The 20,326-nt window shown below is 43.4% G+C and overlaps 1 protein-coding gene and 1 long non-coding RNA gene across 5 annotated transcripts in view; one reads left to right on the top strand and one right to left on the bottom strand.

Annotated features, from left to right (window-relative positions):
• The window catches only part of MFAP3L (microfibril associated protein 3 like), a 39,174-nt gene that overhangs the window by 11,172 nt on the left and 7,676 nt on the right, over positions 1-20,326 (top strand). Inside the window, exons 1-2 of one of the 4 annotated variants that reach the window (XM_064585292.1) lie at positions 9,933-10,073; positions 13,291-13,415. In XM_064585292.1, coding sequence (XP_064441362.1) covers positions 13,373-13,415 — 43 coding nt within the window. In that variant the 5' untranslated portion in view covers positions 9,933-10,073; positions 13,291-13,372. Of the gene's footprint in view, positions 1-9,647; positions 10,074-11,670; positions 11,686-11,735; positions 11,754-13,290; positions 13,416-20,326 lie in introns of those variants that run through there. The other 3 variants (XM_064585294.1, XM_064585293.1, XM_045870262.3) reach the window with 3 other exon arrangements.
• The window catches only part of LOC135363672 (uncharacterized), a 206,467-nt gene continuing 204,692 nt past the window's right edge, over positions 18,552-20,326 (bottom strand). Inside the window, exon 4 of the long non-coding RNA XR_010409632.1 lies at positions 18,552-19,686. This is a non-coding gene — a long non-coding RNA (uncharacterized LOC135363672). The remainder of the gene's footprint in view (positions 19,687-20,326) is intronic.

Here is a 20,326-nt window from a genome sequence, read left to right as displayed (position 1 = left end):
AGGGACAGGCAGAGAAAGACATAAACAGAGGTGCTTCTGAACCAGCTTTAGGTTTTATAGGTGTATAGAATCTGATAAATGATGGTGTCAGAGATTCAAGAAAAATGCCAAGACAGCATCTTAACCCTTTTATCTGCATTGTAATGTGTTTTGGGTATTGAGCTGGTCGCATAAAGGCACCATCCACCAGTGAGTCTATCCCATTTGTATTCATTTCCCAGGTTTGGTTTATTCCCTGGACCATCAGATTCTGGAGGAAACATCTCTCTGATCGGTTAAGGATTTGCATTAATTGGGCCCAAAACTATTTTAGCCTGTTTGTTTAGAATGAGAATTTGAAGAAGCTGAATACACACTGAAACATCAGTAAACTCTTCCAAAAGATATACCTATGATTAGAATAGCCCTCAGTGCATGTTTCAGCTGCTGGGACAACTCAAGAATTGCCTTTGTGGAACCAAGAGATTGTAATGTAATTCAGGCCAATCTGGGTGTGAGCTTTTTATCCTGGTTCTAAGCCACTTAAAGTGTGTGATGCTGGGAAATGGCTCATCTTCTGTGGGCCTCCCTTTCTCATCCTGTATAAAGGAATACCTTTATGAAAACACATGTGAGTTTTTCCAGATCTAATATTCTAGTTATGTGAACAGATATGTATGATAGACCTGTTTTTATCTTGCCTAATGTAACTGGACCTGTACAGGAAAACCTTTATTATAATTCTCTTTCTCTTCCTCCTTTTTAAAACATTACATTTCTGGGGGCGCCTGGGTGGCTCAGTCGTTGAGCGTCTGCCTTCGGCTCGGGTCATGATCCCAGGGTCCTGGGATCGAGCCCCGCGTCAGGCTCCCTGCTCCGCGGGAAGCCTGCTTCTCCCTCTCCCACTCCCCCTGCTTGTATTCCCTCTCTCGCTGTGTCTCTCTCTGTCAAATAAATAAATAAAATCTTTAAAAAAAAAAAAAAAACATTACATTTCTGGGGGCTTTATTTTATATCAGCCTTACTTTTAATCAGAGAAACATACCATGTGGGAAATTGTGATGAAGATCCAAGAATGGTTTCTTAATATTATGCACCACCAAAAATAAAGTATTACAAAGATGGCATCTCTGGGCCTAGAGTTCCTTTTCAGGTTTGAAAAACAGCGATTTAAAACAGGTCCGTCGGGCGCCTGGGTGGCTCAGTTGGCTAAGCGACTGCCTTCGGCTCAGGTCATGGTCCTGGAGTCCCGGGATTGAGTCCTGCTCAGTAGGGAGTCTGCTTCTCCCTCTGACCCTCCTCCCTCTCATGCTCTCTGTATCTCATTCTCTCTGTCTCAAATAAATAAATAAAATCTTTAAAAATAATAATAATAAATAAAATAAAACAGATCCGTTTTTGAAAAGTATGTGCCTTTTATGTATCGAAAAAATAACAAAGCATAGAATTCTGTAGACGCCTGAACATTAGCGCAGTTGATAAAGTAGGATTGAGACCTTTTGTTCTAGCTCCTTCTAAATTGTTGGGTGAGCTTAAAAGAGCTCATCTGGTGGCCATTCACAGCAGTCCAGCAAGTCAGGGTATACATTTTGTTCTGCCCATTAAGTAGCTATAAATTATCCCATTACCAGGCAGTTAATAGACAAAGGGGGTGCCAAGAATGCCATGAGGCCTCTTAGTGTCTTTTTCCTTCTAGGGGCTGACTACTTCCCTAAGACAGTCCTACTTCTCCCATGATATGCTGCCATATAGCTCCCAGTTTGTGACAGTTGGTAAATGTCAGTGTCGCGGCGGCTGCTTGTCCTCCTCCCAAACCTTCCATCAGCGGGGACTTGCAGAGCAAGGAAGGCGTGAAGCCAGGAGGAGAGGGTCGTGGAACAGGCAGGAGCCACCACGGGCTGTGCTCAGCCATGCGGCCAGCAGACAGGCCCTCATCCACGTGTAGCCGCACCTGAGCAGCGCAGCCCCAGGGAGGTGTTGGCTGCAATCCCTAACTCCTGCGTTCGTGCATAGCCCACACACAGTGCCAGGCGCTGGTTCTTCCGAGAGCCGTTGGTGTGACCCGAGGCACGGCTGCTCCAGAAGTCTGGAGTTCCTTTCACCCGCTGTATTGTCAGGCACTCATTAAATCCTGTACGTTCTAATTCCTGCACCTTTTTTGGATCTGCCCACATCTTGGCTGCCCCACTGCTCTTAGTTCACACCCTTCTGTTCCTTCTTTCCTTCCGGCATATTGTAGTAAGCCTCTAGCCACCTCTGCATCACCACACTCTGAGCCGAGTGATCTTTCTAAACACGAAACTGGCCATGTCACTCCCCCCTTCCAGAACCTGTGAGTGTGCCCCATCCTTGGTATTATACACCATTCCCTTCATTATTTGGACCAGCCTACCTTTCCAGCCTTCTTCCCCCTCCTTTCTTCTACATATCACGAAGTGGTGCCTAATTCCGTGCAGCTCCCTAAATGTACCAGGTTCCCACCAGTCATTTTGGTGAACTCCTTTATAATTGCACTAAAGGGCCACTTCTTATAGAATGTTCTTCCTGGCCCTTCCAGACCACTTGGGTCTCCTCTCCTGTACCCCCAGAGGATCTTTGACCTCTTTCTGATGGGTCAGTTTTCATACTGCCTTTAATTGTTGCCTTACTTTTCTCTCTCCCCCTACTAGATTTGCAGATGACAGGGGGTAAGGACTGTGTCTTACCTTTATACTCCTAATCCCTGGCAGTATGCCTGGCACAGAAAAATTTCTCTGTTAATGTGTGTTGATTTGGATTGAACTGACCTATCTGGGTGCCTCTAAAAGTAACCTAACAACAGTGTTCTTCCATTCTTTCATGTAATGATCCCATTTGCCATCTGAGTGAGCAATTACCTTTGTGTTATTAGCAGCATTAAGAATGTCTACACATATAGATTCCAGAACATCCAAAGGAAAGAAACAAAGACAGTGTGAATCTTTCTGCAATATAGCTGGACATTGAGATAAAACTTATTAGACTTATCACTTAAATGACTTGATTCTGGACTGTCATAATTGCTACAGGAATATTGTTGTTCTACAAGTTTTTTGGACTTTGACTTTGGATCCTCATAGTCCATATTCAGACACCACCTTAGCTACCTAAAAACTCGGTATATGTTGATCTTAAAAGAAGTTAGGGGAGTCCAAATTGGGGCCATAACCAAAACGGCCCCAGTTGCCTACCAGTTTTTAAAAAGTTAGTGTTTATGACGTAATGAGTATTTCAGTGTCTCTGTTCACGTCCCATGAAGTTGGGATTTCTTCTCCTTGCTGCAAGAGGAGAAACCTATCAAGAATGTGTTCTGGGCTCCTGGGTGGCTCAGTTGGTTAAGCGACTGCCTTCGGCTCAGGTCATGATCCTGGAGTCCCGGGATCGAGTCCCGCATCGGGCTCCCTGCTCAGCAGGGAGTCTGCTTCTCCCTCTCCCGCTCCCCCCTCTTGTGCTCTTTCTCTCTCTCACTCTCTCTCTCAAATAAATAAATAAAATCTTAAAAAAAAAAAAAATGTGTTCTAAACTAAAAGGCAGCCTTTGTGTCAATGGCATCATTTACACACAAATGAAAATAGTGGTGACTCTCAGTAGATGTTGTGACAAAATCTAGTTATGTAACTATGAAATTACTCATCATAGTTGATGGGGAAATGTCAGCGTGAACTGTGCCAAGAACAAACAACAATGTATATTCATTTAGTCCAAAACACCCTTAAACAAGGGGCCCTTTCCTCCCAACTCCAGAAATACATGGTCAATAGTCATGTTTTATTATAGGTGAGGGAACAAAAATAAGATCCAAAAAAGCATTTTATTACATGCTTTTAAGATAAAGTACAATCATTGGGAAATAGGGAAGAGGCTGAGTAAAGAAAGGACATTTGATGTTTGCTAAATATTTTCTCTTTTGTTTTATTTATAGAAAATATTCTATGACAGTTTTCCCAAAGGCCATGAGTAAACACATGAAGCTTAACAATTTGTCCATTGTAGCTTTTGTTAAACCCTGGTTTTGGAATCTGTGGCCTTTGTTCTTGTATGTTGAAGGACTGCATTTTAAACTGCTGGATTATAGTGCTTTTGGTTTAGTCTTTGGTATCTAAAATGTCTTTCACAATGTTATAGTGTTATTAACTGAACTTTTCACGATGCTGTCTGTAACATCTGACAAGCTGCACGAAGTACATTTGTAGAGTATTTCCCCGGTGCCCAAAGTGACATGATGTCTCTATGTTTTTCTGGCAACACATTGTGAATTTACTCCGGTTGCCATTGGATCTCACGTAATTGTGGCTTCATACAGCAAGTATGTAAGCATTACTTCGGGTGCCCAGTACTAAGAAAACTCTACAGAGCTATTTGCCAGAGTTTCTACCATCAAGGAGCTCTGCTTGTAATTGTGAAAAGACATTTCCTCAGCACAAAGCTAAGAAAAATGCAAGATCATACACCAGGAAGGAGTGTCACAGGTTCGGTACAAGCTGCAGGCTCACGGGAAAATTAGAAGGACCGGGATGGCTGTGAGCTATGGGGCTGTGGTAAGGGGAAAGTGGAACTGGGATTGGGTGCTGGGTAGGCAGTCAACAAACAGCTCCTCCAAGCGTCACCCGGACCAGCCAGTGCTCCTTCTACATACCCACCACTAAGCTCATTGCACCTGGAGAACATACTGGAATTAGCTATATCTCTCTCCCTAGTAGATTGTAAGTGGACTAGCCTATGGCTTATTGAGCTTTGTAGCACTCCCACACCCCACCGCTTGCCCCAGACCCCTAGCAGTGTGGCCAACACAGAAGCCATACTTAAAAAAAAAAAAAAGAACTAAAAGGGCATGGTATGCGATCTGGTGAATTCCTACTAAAAACTTTTAATTCATTAATGTTGATCAGTTAAATGCTTTATTTTTTAAAATAAATGTTCCCAGAGAGTTTTTGAGTAAAAATGCATTGGCACAAACAACCTACAAATTACACATGATGATTTCTGTACTTTGGTAACTTTTCAAAATGGGAATGAGATGGGGGAGGGAGGGATGAGTTTGCTACCTGAAAACCCTGCACTAAAATCTCTGCCTCTGTTCCTGTGAAGGACTCTGAGGGAACTCATTACAGTTTTGGAACAGTTGCTGTGTTTCTAGCCCAAAGTACCTACTGACATTATTAAAATAGAATAGCAGTGTCCCATTCTCTTTATTCTTGCTAGCACAAGGTGTTTGAAAGTAGAAAACCAAAGTGGCCAGCCTTTGTTTGAAAACAGTTTTAGAGTTCTGCATTTTAAAACCCAGTTTGATCTTCCATTTGTTGCATTCTCCCTAGTCGTGAAAAAAAGAAATGTTACAGAATACTTACTACACACACTGATTAGAACCTACCTCGTACGTTGTCTTGTCTGTCATTCTCCCCCAAGCTATTTAGTCAGGCATTGGCTCTGGTGTGGGCGTCAGGGCGTCAGAGAGGAGTGACCCCAGATGCTGTCCTCAGGGGGCTCAGTTCAGGGTCTGCCCAGAGGGGCAGCTCGTGTATTTTCAGACTCGAGTCCCTGCAAAAGGAGCCAGCGCTGAAAATCCTTTGTAATTACTTCCGGTGCTGGTGGGAGGGCAGTCAATAATGTCTTAGACAAGACCAAAAACAAGGTAGGTCTTTTAAATGCTATAATAAAAATCAACTCGAGAAGCGTAATTTCAGCAAAGGCTACTTTATACGTTAGGCTGGCAGTTCTTGTTTCTCAAGCTGAGTGTTTAGTAAGTACGTTATGTGCATTTGATCATGAGTCCTTGTAATTGTCCTGTACTTGGTGAGTTCTTGGCCAGAAACACACAGCCAATGAGGGTGGTTAGATCCCGGGTCCTGGCCCAGTCTACCTGCAACCTGAGGCCGTGCTCTGAACAGCCATTCTGGACTGAATAGGTCAGCTTTACAACTTCCCTGTTCAAAGGAAACCACAAGTTAGCCAAGGAAACATTTACAAACTCACAACAGGGTATGTGTCATGTGGTTGCAGCCTGTGCTATCTCCCATAGACCACGATTCCTGCTGGCGGAAAAATGTGTTGGCCTTCCTGGCGCAGGAAGGCCCTCGCATCCACGGGGGAGTGTGGAAGTCCACAGCACTAAGAAAACTCTTTGTCTTCCCCACTGAAGAAATGTATGCTCTGAAGCTAATTTACCACCCCTGATTTATTTACCTCTTCAGTTTCATTGTCTACCGAACTGGAATAATTATTTCTGCCTTTGGAGAGAGATTCATTTATTCAATAACTTACTGTCAGGGGCAACTTCAGACACTAAGAATGCCAAGAGGAATGAGGCAGACAGAACGGTTAGTGTGGGACAGGCCCAAGGATAGACATACACATTAGAGGAACAGAATGCAGTTTAGAAGTAGACTCACTGTTTTTGACAAGAAGGCAAGACGATCCATGGAAGAAATGATAGTCTTTTTTTTTAGAAATGGTGCTGAAACAACGGGCTATCCATATGGGGGAGAAATGAACCTCAGCCCTTACCTCATGCCATACATATACACACAGCAAATACTGGAATGGATCAGTAAAAACATGGGGCACAAGGGAACTTTTGGTGATAATGGAAACATTCCATATTTTGCTTATTGTGGTAGTTACGTAGTTACATACATCTGTCAAAGCCCACTAAAATGTATACCTAAAATGGGCACATTTTATCGTTTGTAAATTATACCACAGTAAAGTTGATTTTATTTTATTTTATTTTATTTTTTTAAAGATTTTATTTATTTATTTGACAGAGAGAGACAGCGAGAGAGGGAACACAAGCAGGGTGGGTGGGAGAGGGAGAAGCAGGCTTCCAGTGGAGCAGGGAGCCCAATGCGGGGCTCGACCCCAGGACCCTGGCATCATGACCTGAGCTGAAGGCAGACGCTTAATGACTGAGCCACCCAGGTGCCCTGTAAAGTTGATTTTAAAAAAGAAATCATATCCTGTCACCCCTTTGCTAAAATTTTCCAGTGAACGTTAGGTAAATCCAAACTCCTTTGCTCTGTCCTACAAAGTCCTAGGTGATCTGGACCTGTCCACTCCTCTGTTTGCTTTTGTTGTTCTTCCTGGAATGCTCTTCTCCCAGATCTAGGTGTGGCTGATTCCTAAAGAGGCTTCAGCTCAGGGGCCACCTCCTTGGTGAAGTTCCCACCTCCTCAGTGAAGTTCTCCCTGATTGCCTAACTCAGTATTTGAGTACATCCTGGTGTGTTTTCCAAAGCATGCATCATTAGCTGAAATTCTTATTTACGTGGTATTTATTTATTGTCTGTTTTTCCCCATGAGAATATAATATCCACATAACAGGAAAGGTCTGTCTTGTCTACTGTTCTATCTTTAGGACCTACAATAATGTCTGCCTAATAGTTGATGTTCAATAATTATTAAAAAATTAATATAATAAAGTAATAAAAAGGGTAAGGAATTCCGATTCTATAACATAGTGCAGAAACACTGAAGGTTGCTAAGTAAAGAAATGGCACCACAGAATTTGTGTTGCAGAATGGTTATAGGGATTGGATTGGGATCTGGGGTAAGACTGAAGGCAGGCAGATGATATAGAAGGCGAGCCCACCATTTCTGGTAAGGAAAAGATAGGGAGGCTAAGCTGAGGCTCACTCAGAGGACACAAGGGGTGGAACAATCCAAGCAATATTTATCAAGAGATGGAATCAGCAACCTGTAGCCACGTACATTCTGAGGGGCCAAGGGTCATAGTGGAATCGAGGATTCTATCCATGCATACCTGAGCTAATGATGGTGCACTGAACTGACAGAAGGGGATGAGGGAAATGTAGCATAGTTAGCAGATGAGTTTGGCTTGGGATGTTGATTTTGAGTTACCTGCAAGACATCCTCCTAAAGCTGTTTACTGGACAGTTGGTAATACCAGTCAGAAATTCAGGACGGAGTCAGGACTGAGGACATGGATTTGAGAGTTATTAAATAAAGGCATGGAAATGGAACTTTGATAAGAGCTGAAAAGAGAAGAGGGCCAGTGATGAAACTCTAGGGGTTAACTGCCTTGTAAGGACTGGAAAGAAGAAGAGGAACCAGTAAAGAATAATGAGAGCAGTTAGGAGGAGCAGAGTGTGGAAGCTGGGGAAGCAACTTTGCTCACTATAGTGGCACTTGCCACGGAAATCTGGCAAGAGAAAGACTGAAAACTTGGCAACTCAGAGTGACTGGTGACTTGAGCAAGAGCTGTTTCAGTAAAGAGCAGGCCAAATACAGAATGTAGTCGTTTGAGGAGTGAGTGGCGGGGGGGGGGGAGGGGGGGGGGAGTTAGGATAAGACGCAGATTCTTTCCAAAAGGTGGGAAAGTAGGAATTCATGCCTACACAACCTAGTAGGAGAAAGCAGTCTTTTGAGAAAGGTAAGGATACCACTGGGCTAAGGTGCTTGATTCAAAACCTTAAGGTGTCTATAGGCATCTTGGGAAAAGGCTACTGAACGAACTCAGCACTGATACACAGATCACCAGATGTCACCGAGGGCCTGGCTAGGGTGAGATGGTTCCTTTAGTTTGGCAGTAATGACATGGTTGTATGATTCTCTCCAGTAGGTGCTCCAGCCTCCTGGGTGCAGGCACCAGGATGACAAGTGATCAGCTTGATCACGGTTATATACTGGCAGAGTAGTTGTGGCAGAAGGACAGGGGGTGAGGATAGCAGGGACTGTGGTCCACGTCATTGGGTCTAGACTGAGACAGAAGTGGAGCATGCAGGTCTGGTGGGGGGCAGAGATAGAGACTGAGGAAAATAGAAGGGCTAGAAAGTTCAGTGAGGGGAGTAAGAGATCTGGAAGAATGGTCAGGTGCAGTTAAAGATGGTAGAACTTCAGAACTCCTCGGCACTTCGGAATTGAGAATGTGGAGAGATGAAAGGTGCAGGGTGTGGCTATGTGGTTCATGGATGAAATGGAGGATAGAGATGTAGGTGACGGTTAGATCTTTATAAGCACAGCCACCACAGTGTCACCCCATTCATACTGATGTCCCCCTGCCTCCGGGAGACAGATGAAGATTGAAACCAGGGAATTCAGTGAGTGATCACTAGTTGATAGATAACAATTACATGGAGCAGAGAGAGCTAGATGATATGAAGCTCAAAGGAGCATGGGCAGTTGCCGGAAGTGGGGGGAAGGCATATCTAGAAGCCATAATGGGGAGTGAGGAGAATGCCACACCGATTCTTGTGGAGTGCTTCCAAATGCTGGCAGCACTCAAGCTGTGACCACTGAAATCAACTGGAAGGAAAGAGAAGAGATGAAGAGGGACCCCAGGTGAACAGTCAGGTCATCTGCAATAGCAACAGGTGACAGGGTAGAAGGAGACCTTATTATGCTAAATGAAGGAAGCCTGAATTGGTTTTGGAACTCTCTAAAGTCATGTGATATAAATTTAACATACAAAGTATATATTTGTTCCTACTAAGCTATATGTTTCAACAGCAAAAATAACAAAATTGTATTGTTACGATTTCTGTGAAAAATGTAATTTAACCTTCCGAACATCTAGTTTGTGTGTTTAAAAATTATATAGGTGTGTATTTTAGCTGGGTTTCTAACATTTTATAAATAATATTGTTAAAGTATGAATGCTAATATTTATGTGTGTGTGGATTTTTTTTTTAACAGGTTCTTAATCAAGAACCAGCTCTATGGATCCAGGACAGGTTTGTCCCATGGCCTGCTCTGAACAGCGTGTTGTCCGATAGAAGATTCCATTGGCAAACCATCTCTATTGCCTTATAGAGCAAGCAAAGAAGATGGATCGATTAAAGAACCATCTACCTGTGTGCTTTCTACCTACTGTGCCCTTTTTAATCCTAGTATCCACTCTAGCAACTGCTAAGAGTGTGACTAATAGCACTTTAAATGGCACTGACGTGGTCTTGGGCTCTGTGCCTGTAATCATTGCCAGAACTGACCATATCATAGTCAAGGAAGGGAACAGTGCCTTGATTAATTGTAGTGTTTATGGCATCCCTGATCCACAATTCAAGTGGTATAATTCCGTTGGCAAGCTGCTGAAAGAAGACGAGGAGAAGGAGCGAGGAGGAGGTAGGCTTTCAAGTTGTGTCAAATGTCATAAAATACAAACACAGACTCTGGAAGCCACACTGAGAATGTTAGTTGCTCTTATTCAAGTCATTTAAAGATCTCATTCTGTCTTCTTTGCTAAGGCAAGAGAGAGAAATATATATCCTTAAGGATTCGAAGCAGTAATTAATTCATAGTTTTCACTCTTCGACTCAGAAGACAAAGGGCAAACATAAAAGTCTCTTAAAAGGCCTCTTGGAATTTTGTAGTATAATGCATACAAAATGTTACGGGGACGAATGTAAAGTGGATTTTCCATTAGTATACATTCCATTTATAAGGAAGTTTTATTTTGTTTCAGGGGAGCTGGCTCCAGTTAACAATATAGCAGTTGTTTATGGTTAAATGGTTAATTCATTGACTGTGGATTTAAGGACCACACTTCTTAAAAGACGTCTCTGTGCAAGGTTGTCAGGCACCGACTAGAGATGGCTCTGTGCTCCTGAAGACCTGGCTGAAGTTTCTAGATTGTCTGTTGCAGCTGAGGCCAAGAGGGAGGGAGGATTCACGAGCAAGAAATAACATGTGGCAATCGGGGAATGTTTGGTTTTTAATGAGTGTATTTCTGGCCAAAAAGTGTGAATCACCTACCTAAGCACCAAGCTTGCTTCAGGAAAGCCTCCAGCCAAAAAGAGAGGATTGGTTGGGTCATTGGGAATCAGTACATTTCTTGTTTTAGATGGGAGAGGTACTTGTCTAAAAACCCAAGCCTGCTCTAATTGACCTGAAGGAGTTACCGGGCTTTCTGAAGCATTTACTGTGTGAAGTAGGGGAGTAAAAAGACCATTGTTCCTGAAGTAGCGGCTTATTAGTTTCTATCACCTTTCATTCATATTGTACTTCCCATCCCACAGCCCTTTGACCAATGAGTAATCCCCAGAGCGTTTCTGCTCCAAGAAAACCTACATTTTTAATCTCTTTCCCTCATTTCATCTTCTGTACTCTGAAAAAGAGTAGAGGCTAATGCCTTATGTCTCCTCAGGAGCTGAGTGAATGGAGTTTTCTTGCAATTACATACTTCCGGTTCCCAGCTGTGTTCCTCACGGTTGAGGCGCTAGCAGTCCAGCTCCCTGGGATGTGGGGTTTCCTTGTAGTGCTCTCATTACACTGCTTTTGGTTAGCCATTCAAGGATGTACAGTATGACAAAGCTTCTTCCCTTAATGAAAATACTGTATGTTACGTATCACATGTGTGTCTGTCGGTTTAACCTAGGAGAGCGGAACTCTTTCCCCACCAAGTAAAATTATGAGGCCATAGAATTTTTAAATTGGATGGGACTTAGAGACAGTGTAATCCAAATCCCTCTTTTACGCATGTTTCCCCAAGGTCCTACTGTTATTAAGTGTCTATGACTAGAACCTTCACTACTGATGCTGAGAAGATGAGACACTACCACCCCTTAGCCCACAACTGGCTTCCATTCCTCCCATTCCTTCCTCCCAGACTCACAGGCAAAAGGAAGTGATATCACACTTGTGCAGGGGGGCAGTAACCATAGTAACATATACATTCTCAAGTCCCTGTACCTCATCAGATCTCTCCGCAGGCTGGGCCACTGCGAGGAATAACAAGGTAACTGAAGTGAGGGGAGCGAGGACTCCAGACCTGAATCTACCTTTCACGTGGACACTGAAGCCCAGGTTATGTCTGGTGGCCAGGAGCTGGGGCTGGGGCACTGAACCCCTGAGTCCTAGAGAGGAAGAAAACCATGGGAACCTGACAGTACTGGGGCCTGAATTTCAGGCACAACATTCTGAGTGCATTCCTGAGGTGGTACCTTTCTCCTTCAGAGAGATCATGTGTTGCCTCCATTGAAAAGGTCCTTATCGCTACTAACTCAGTCCGGCAAGCATATGCTGCATCTTGCCTTCTCTGTCTGTGTCCTGGGAGGGTGGACTAGAGCAAAGCCCCACACGGCTCAATTTCCCTTTGTTCTGCCGGTGCTCAGGTGACCCTATAGTAGCAGCCTGTCCCGGGACCCCGGAAGCAGGGGGAGCCACTGAAAACCTTTGCTGCAGACACCTGCTCCATCAGAAGCCAGTGCTCCATCAGCCAGTTAGCTGTTTTTAAACCTCATAAGGAAGATGCACTGCCGATTTTTAAAAAGAACTCACGATACTAGTACTTGATATTCCAGCTCAGCTTTTGTGTTATGATGCATAATAATAGTAACCTCCGAACATAAGTAACACAGGGTAATACACAAAACACTGCACCGAACAACTAAGCAAGACGTAAGAAATAGCAGAAATGAGACTCCTCATCATGGAATACTAGAATTTTAGTGCTCAAATGGCCTATTAGAGGACCCATAAGTCTTTAACTCTTCCTTTCTGATGGGGAAAATGCCCATATTATAACCATGGACAAAAATTTCAGTTTTCAGGCTGATAGTCTAGGAGTTTAAATGGAGCAGTGTTTCATTTATAACTCAACAAAAACGTAATTGAATATAGTATGAAAAATGATGCTAATATCCCAGAACATAACCTAGATACAATAGACTACTGTGAAAACCAAACTAACAAATTTAATGCAATTTTCATTAACAATCCCCACCACTGATTAAGCCCCCCGTACCAAGTTTCAGATATTATTTCTAATCCTTACAGTAAGCATGACGGGTAGATGTTACTAATCCTGATGCCTACAGACGAGGAACCAGGTGAATAGAGAGGATATTGCACAACCGGAGTGTGGCCAAGCAAGTGTGTATTTTCCCTTTCTGCCCGACCAGCATCTGCTCACCCTCTAGGCCTTGGTAGGCAAAAACCACTGAAGAGCATCTAACCCAGACGGAGCGAAGGAGAGAAGCCTTCCAGGATACAAAGTGCATGGTGATCACCCATATCACAGTCACAGTGTTAGGAAGTGTGCACATGGCATGTGTGTGCGTGCACGCTCACACGCACGCACACGCACATCATCAGAATCCAGGAGCACACCACCATTAGTGTGGAAAGGAACAGTTTCATTTCTTGGTTATGCTGAAGAAGTGAGCTCGCTGCCAGTCCTAGAAAGAATGGGGCTGTCTCCTGTCACTGGCCAGAGCGGCAGCTGCTTTGCCTTGCTTCCCTGGTGCTTGTTACTTGGAGTCCGCAGGATCAGGAGAGGCTAATGTGGAATCTATTTCTGGAGGAGGACTTTCTTTTATTTATTTATTTTTTTTCTTGGTAGTTCACCGAAGGACATGTTGGGGGTGGTCTACCAACCACATTACAGAAATAACTCAGAATTCGAGTACCATGCATAACCACAAATGGCCACACACTGCACTGTTTTCCATTTTCCTTCTGCTAGAGGTGAGTAGAAATAGATAGTTGTCAGCAGGTATTATGAAAGAAGTCCCAGTTATTTCAGGTACGAATTACCCAGTGTATTTGTGCCGTGCCTTCTTGCTCCAACTTTAAGCCATGGAAATGCACATTATTAGCACCTTTATCAGATGACAAATAACAAGCATTTCAAGAAAGTCAGCTGGCATTGGCCTTAGTAAACACGTCTGGCTTGTTAGCAATTATGTTTGAAAGTCTTCCTTCCAGCGCCTGGGTGGCTCAGTCGTTAAGCGTCTGCCTTCGGCTCAGGTCATGATCCCAGGGTCCTGGGATCGAGCCCCACATCGGGCTCCCTGCTCTGCGGGAAGCCTGCTTCTCCCTCTCCCACTCCCCCGGCTTGTGTTCTGCTCTCGCTATGTCTCTCTCTGTCAAATAAATAAATAAAATCTTTAAAAAAAAAAAAAAAAGAAAGTCTTCCTTCAAGTTAGGTTTGAGACTTTCCTGTGGGCTTGTTCTCCATACCCTTGCCGCATTCTTTCACCAAAAATAATTAAGAACGATAGAACAAGCTTTGAAAATAAACCTGCACAGAGTAAACTGAGCTGAACTGCACAGAGTTCACAGTTGTCACAACTGGAATTCATGGTTATAAATTTTGCATTTACTTCACGTCACTCCATTGTTTTTATCTTCACTTTTCAAATTTTTTGAGTAGACTGTGAAATGCTTATTAACTACTTCTGCAAGGGACCAGACGCTGTGCCAGCCCAGTTTGCAGACCAAAGCGTCTGACCTCCCTACTTACTACATGTAGATAAAAGGAGATCCATCCCCACCTTCAAGGTAAATTATCCTTTGCCTCTAAGATTGGCACGAAGTAGTGCATTAACTTCTGGAAATGTGATTGCTGAATTCTTCTTTTGGTAGATTAAATATCTGAGATGAAAAATCAGCTTATCAAAGGCCTAAAACAAGATTGATGCAATTACGAACATATGGTGGGAAATTCAGAAGCATCACAAAGAGGCTTTCTTTGAGCAAGTGCCTCAACTTCCCTGAGCCACAGTTTTTTGTATCTGTAAAATAGAGACCATCCTTTTTTACTAGCAGGTGGGGCCGAGAGGCTTGAACAAACTATTGTGTATGAAATGTTTTGGATAGTTACCTGGAGCACATCAAGCTGTCCATAAAGGGCACCTGCTGTCACTGTTATTGGTAATACTGCCCTGTGTTGTCACAGGCATAGAATCCAAGTGCTTACATCTCTGTTGCATAACCCAGTGTGTTTTTGAAAAAACAGGAAATAATTTTCTGGGTGATTTCTTATTCTCTAGCTCAGTTTCTCAGCCTTAAAAACGTATTTGATATAAAAAAATTGTATGTCCCTTAAAAGTTATTGGAAATTTCAAAACAATGTCATGACTGCTATGATAGCAGGTTTGGAACCCTCCTCCTCCATCAGAGGCTTCCCCTTGCCCCAACATCACTCTTGGGTACAAATGGGCCCATTGATAGCCAATAACGCTTCTATCTCTGAGAAGGCAGCAGATGTGCAAATTACTCAGCATATGATGCACAAGATAAACTTTACATTTGCCTAACCCAGTGGTTCTCAGCGGGGGCCTGTTTTCCACCCAGAGGCCATTTGGCAAAGTCTGGAGATATTTTTCAGTTGTCATAACTTGGGGGAGGAGGGAAAGGAAGGGGAAGATGATGCTACTGGCATCTGGTGGGCAGAAGGAAGGAGTGCTGCTAAGCGTCCTGTAATGCACAGGATAGGCCCCTACAAAGAATTATTGGGCACGAAATGTCAGTGGTGTCAAAGTTGAGAAGCCCTGATCTAACCCAAAGACGCACTCCTCAGCTAACTGAAGGATCATTCCAAAGTAGATCTTCAGGTCAGTTGTTTGAACCCATTATGTATTTTCCCTCAAAAGTGGTTTAATTTATTTTGGTTCACTGAGCCATATCAAGGGCCAACCTGACAACCACCATTGATAGCTGTGCTTTGTTTGGGAGATGAGTTCAGAGCGCTCTAGTCTTAGCTGTGAAAAGACCCTTCCAGATCCATCTCAGATAAGGATGACAGCTGAGATTCCCCAAATGGAAGTTATTTATATGAGCCCAGTGTTGGGTGCTCTTGTCTCGGAAAACCACCTGCAGCTCTTCTCAGAAAAGACTGTTGCTAGCCTCCGTGGAATTACACGCTTGGCACTTTTTTAAAAAAATGAAGATCACCAGATCAAATTAAGCTAGAGGGTCAGATGTTTCCTTTGCCGGGAAATGAAAAGACAGTGGGTCCTCTTCAGATATTATTTATACCTTTAAGCAGAGCGTAACTGCAGGCTCTGAACAGAATAGCCTTCCACCCCCACCTTCCTGCGCTCAGAGCCGAGCTAAGCCTGTATTATCCCGGGCCACCTTTGTTCCACATGATGTAGGAAATAGCTTGTTCGAACTGCCCTGGTATACTCTGAAGAGGTCTCTTGGAAGGACTGGGGCAGGAAGGGGGGGCACACAAGAGCCCTCGAAGCCTGCGGTGTTTATAACCAGCCTTTGCCGTAGCTTCAAGGAGCTGTCACCTACTGCAGAAGCCCTGCAACAGGTGCAGCCATGCAGTGCTAAATTTGTTTTCAGTTATGTTTTGTAAAAAGGCGTGGATCCTTTCTCTTCATCGGTCTATATTTCACATATTGGACAAGAAGTGCCATGTGTTATAGGCACCTACCCACACGTGCATTTTGGTCTTATTTATAAAGAGTGTCAATTCAATGTGTTACTCATTCCAGTGAACCTAGTACTCCATTTATGTTCGCATAAACATTTCTTGGAACTCTTACCACATAAAAATGTTTAAAGTTGGTCTCAAAGTAACCTACTTATTTTGGCCAGTTGAACCCTCCTCTTTAAAAAGCATGGGCATGTAAGGCTCGAGAGCCTCAGTATCTAAATGGGATTGTGAAGAGAGCTTTAGTCTTTTCATACCACTGACTGGGGAGACAGACAAACCGTACATCAGCTTGTTTCCACATTCACAGAAAGATACCACCAAAGAAAAAGAAATCCTTATCGTCGAATAAGTAATTTGGGGGAAATTCTAAGAGCTTAGTATTGGGGCGTAATTGTTAATGTCTAATGCTCCATGATCCTCAGGAAAAACTGGAGAAATTTAGGACTGTAGTGGACATGGTGTTTGAAGGAAGCTGTATTTAAACAGTATCTTTGTAGGTTGTGCTCTCACTTTCTTTGTGGTTCTTTAGTTCCAGAAGGTATACGGATGCTGCTTATTTCTCTACAGCAATAATGTGGTCAGAAGTTGCATGAGCCATAGCTCTGATCTGGTGCCATTCAGTGGCTAGACACTGAGCCACAGTAACTCCTATAGGTTTGACCGTAGCCATATGATGCCATTGATATGCTTCTCTCATTACCGGACGGTCTACCCGACACTGTCGTAGTGACATGACATTGTACTTTCTTTTTTTAAAGATTTTTATTTATTTATTTGAGAGAGGGAGTGAGAGAGAGAAAGAGCACAAGAGGGGGGAGCGGGAGAAGCAGACTCCCTGCTGAGCAGGGAGCCCAATGCGGGACTCGATCCCGGGACTCCAGGATCATGACCTGAGCCGAAGGCAGTCACTTAAGCAACTGAGCCACCCAGGCGCCCCGACATTGTACTTTCTAGAGCGACTTCCCCCGGCATGTTTTTGTGCCCCACAGTGAGCACAGTGGTACCAGGTCAGCCACCTTCCTGGGTTGGGACTGAAGTTACGGCTTCTCCCAGGGAATGTTGGCAGGGGAGGAAAGCTCTGGAACTATGTTCCTTGGAGAAAAACTATCTTGAAAAGGAGATTTTTGTTGTTGTTGTTACCTTGATTTTCTTACATTCATTAATATTTTTCCAGTCAATTTAGGCTTGTCTGATTTGAAGAGTTTCAAGAAATCTAAAAGTGGGTCATAGATTACATTCATTCTGAATTTTTGTCAGATGTCTCCATTTCAACCTCCCAAAGGTTTTAACAGCCCAACTCCCACCTGCAGTGTGTGTGAGCATCCCTTTCCCCATTCTCTCAGCATCCTGTCTAATCTGTGCCTCCCCGCTTTTCCTGGCACTCTGAAAGTTTAAAAAGTTACCTTTTTAAAAATTACTTTAATCTCTTTGAATTCCATTGTAATGTAATCATTAGTGATTTTTATAGTTAGACACTATTTGTATTTCTTTTTTCTGTGACCTATCTGTTCATACCTTTTCCCCATTTTTTTCTTTTGGGTTATTTGTTTTGATTTATAGGAGTTCTTTATGTTTTATACTTATTCAGCATTGTCAAATATTCAAACAAAGTTTTCTTCCACTCTGTCATTTGCTTTTAATTTTACTTAGTATGATATATTTTGTAGTGTAACAACTTTAATTTCAGAGAAATCTGATCCATCAATGTTTTCCTTTACAGTTTCTGGGATTCGTGAAATGCTTAAAAAGGCCTTCCTATCCCCAGTTTGTGAAAATGTTTTTATATCCTCTATTAATTTTATACTTTTATAGATCTTCCAAATACTTGGAATTTATGTTTATGTATCACATAAAATAGGGGTGTAACTTTATTTTCTTTTAAGTGAATTGTCAATTATCCCAATATTCTTTCCCTCTGATTTGAAGTATCTTCCTTTTTTTTAAATTCCCATGCTTCCTGGCATCTGCTTCTGGACTTAATGATTTTCTGCACTGGTTTAATTGGGGGTCTGAGAAGGCCTTCTCAGGGAGCGCGATGAGACATGAAGTGGTATCTAAACTGGGCTAAGAATGTGTGAGGTAAGGGCTTGGAGTGGAGGGAGGAGAGCTTTCCAGTCAGAGAGGAAGCATATAGGAAGGTCCTGTGGCAGTTCTAAGAAATGAAATAAGGCTGGCTTGTCAGGGGGAAGTCCTGCAGGGTGAGGGGTTCCTGTTCTCCCACAGGATAAATACGAAGCTCTTTAACATTCTGACCCTGCATTCCTCTCAGCCCTGTCTCCACCCTAGCCCTTCTCTTGGTGTTAGACACCGTTTGTCGGTTTGTCGGCTGGAGCAGCACTGTCTGGCTTCCCCCTTTTACTCGTAGGCTCCCAGCATCCCCTTCCTGCCTGCACCCTCCAGCCCGCCCTGGTGCCCCATGCCTCACTAAGAAGGTGGTGCTCCATCCCACTGCCCTGGGCCAGCGCCTTTGCCAAGTGATCCACAGTTGTTTGTAGTAGTCTGCGCCCTCGTTGGGCTGGATGGTTTTCTCAGTCGGGGATCTTGTCTTACTCATCTCTGTATTTGCATAGTCTAGCGTGGAACCTGGTGCAAACGCAATTTACTCAATAATATTTGTTGACTAAATGCGTGAACAAGATTAAAAAAAGATCACTGCCCTTCTAAAAATGTCAGCTTTTGTGTGTGTGTGTGCTGCATAATATACGCACTGCAGTACAGCTGAGAAATAACATCTGTCAGCTTTTCTCTCTGCAAAGGAGAGATTGTCACCACACTACTTCTGTTCGCACGTGGCAGATTTTCACATGTGGTTCTTGTGCCTGGAGTTTCTTGGGGAGACTGTGACAGATTCCTGGGCAAACTCTGGTCTCCAGCAGAGCAGACTCCAGCAGCCCTTCTCCTACTGCGTGTGGCAGTATTTTAGCGTGAAGCCTTCAGGTGAGGGTCCCCTTACAGGACCACAGCCAGACCAGAGGAGGTGGGGGACGGGCTTTCCAAGGAAGGAGCCACCATCTGAGCAAGGCGCAGGACTTGAATAAGTGAACCACGAGCAAGGGCGTTAGAGAGACATTTTGCACATCATCTTTGGTAATATATTCAGAAAGTCATGGTTAAACATCCGGCTCTTTCTTTCCTCCAAAGTCATTGCATGTAGAACCGACTTGGCATCAACTACTGACATTTTAGGTTTTTATTTGTGCTGAAGTGATGCAACTTACTGAAAATTCAACACATAAGTTTGACATTCCCACTCAATTACCATCTTAAATACACGAGAACAGCACTGTATCCCCACTCCATGGATAGCCCTGATGGTTTCCTGTAACAGTCATTGTGGGTTATTTTTGTTTCTTTAACTAAAGTTAAAGCCAAAGTCAGGACCCTTCCAGAATGAGTCTCAGGACAAGGTATTTGTAGACTGAGGTGAATGGCAGTGTGCAGCAGAGAAAATGTTCTCAGGATGATCCCAGCTGCTGGGTTCCATATGGAGATTCTTCGTGAGCCTGGGCCCGAAGATGTGGGAGGACCCTCAAAGTGCCATTTGTGCCATCTTCCTAGTTTTCAGGGCTGCAAATGATAGTAGAACATGCAGAAAGCTTTATTTTCCACTAATCAAAGGTCAAGCTGAGACTGAGAGGAAATCTGTAGTCTTAGTATCAGCCTTTAAAAAAAAATGATACAGATGTACATCACTTTTGAGGTTGGTATCTTAGCTCTTCTGATACTGTAATCTTTAGAAGTGAGTGTGTGTGTGTGTGTGTGTGTGTGTGTGTTGGCTACCAAAGACCTGCTTGTGACCCATAGCAATTAGAATACAGCTATCACCGTAATTCTTAATAGGTATGAGGAGAAAGCTGTTTATAGTACCATTGGATGCCTGCCTTAGTTTAGTGTTCTTGTCTGCTTTTCTTCTCCTACACCCAGGTTCTGACTACTTTGGAGGTAATTCCTCCATAAAAGGAGTGGTCATGGGTGGTTAGGAGGTGACAGTTTGACCCTAAGCATTCCCCATACAAATAACCTCACCTCACCCTCTTCCATCGTATTCTCTGTTATATTTTCCAACAAAAGAAGGAAGGTAAATTTGAGAAACTACTACGAGTATAGTCTGTAATTCTTTGGAACCAAATACCTTGCATATCCATAATAAGCTTTCAATCAACTAGAGCTTTTTTCCTATGTCTGCTGTCGTCCACTTTCATGAAAC

This window comes from Mirounga angustirostris, unplaced genomic scaffold, assembly GCF_029215605.1.
Source record: "Mirounga angustirostris isolate CCGP_5_RB_7025 unplaced genomic scaffold, mMirAng1.0.hap1 SCAF_2, whole genome shotgun sequence".
Classification (NCBI taxonomy): Eukaryota; Metazoa; Chordata; class Mammalia; order Carnivora; family Phocidae; genus Mirounga; species Mirounga angustirostris.
Note: the sequence above shows the minus strand (reverse complement) of the source record. Positions and strands in the feature narration are given on the sequence as shown.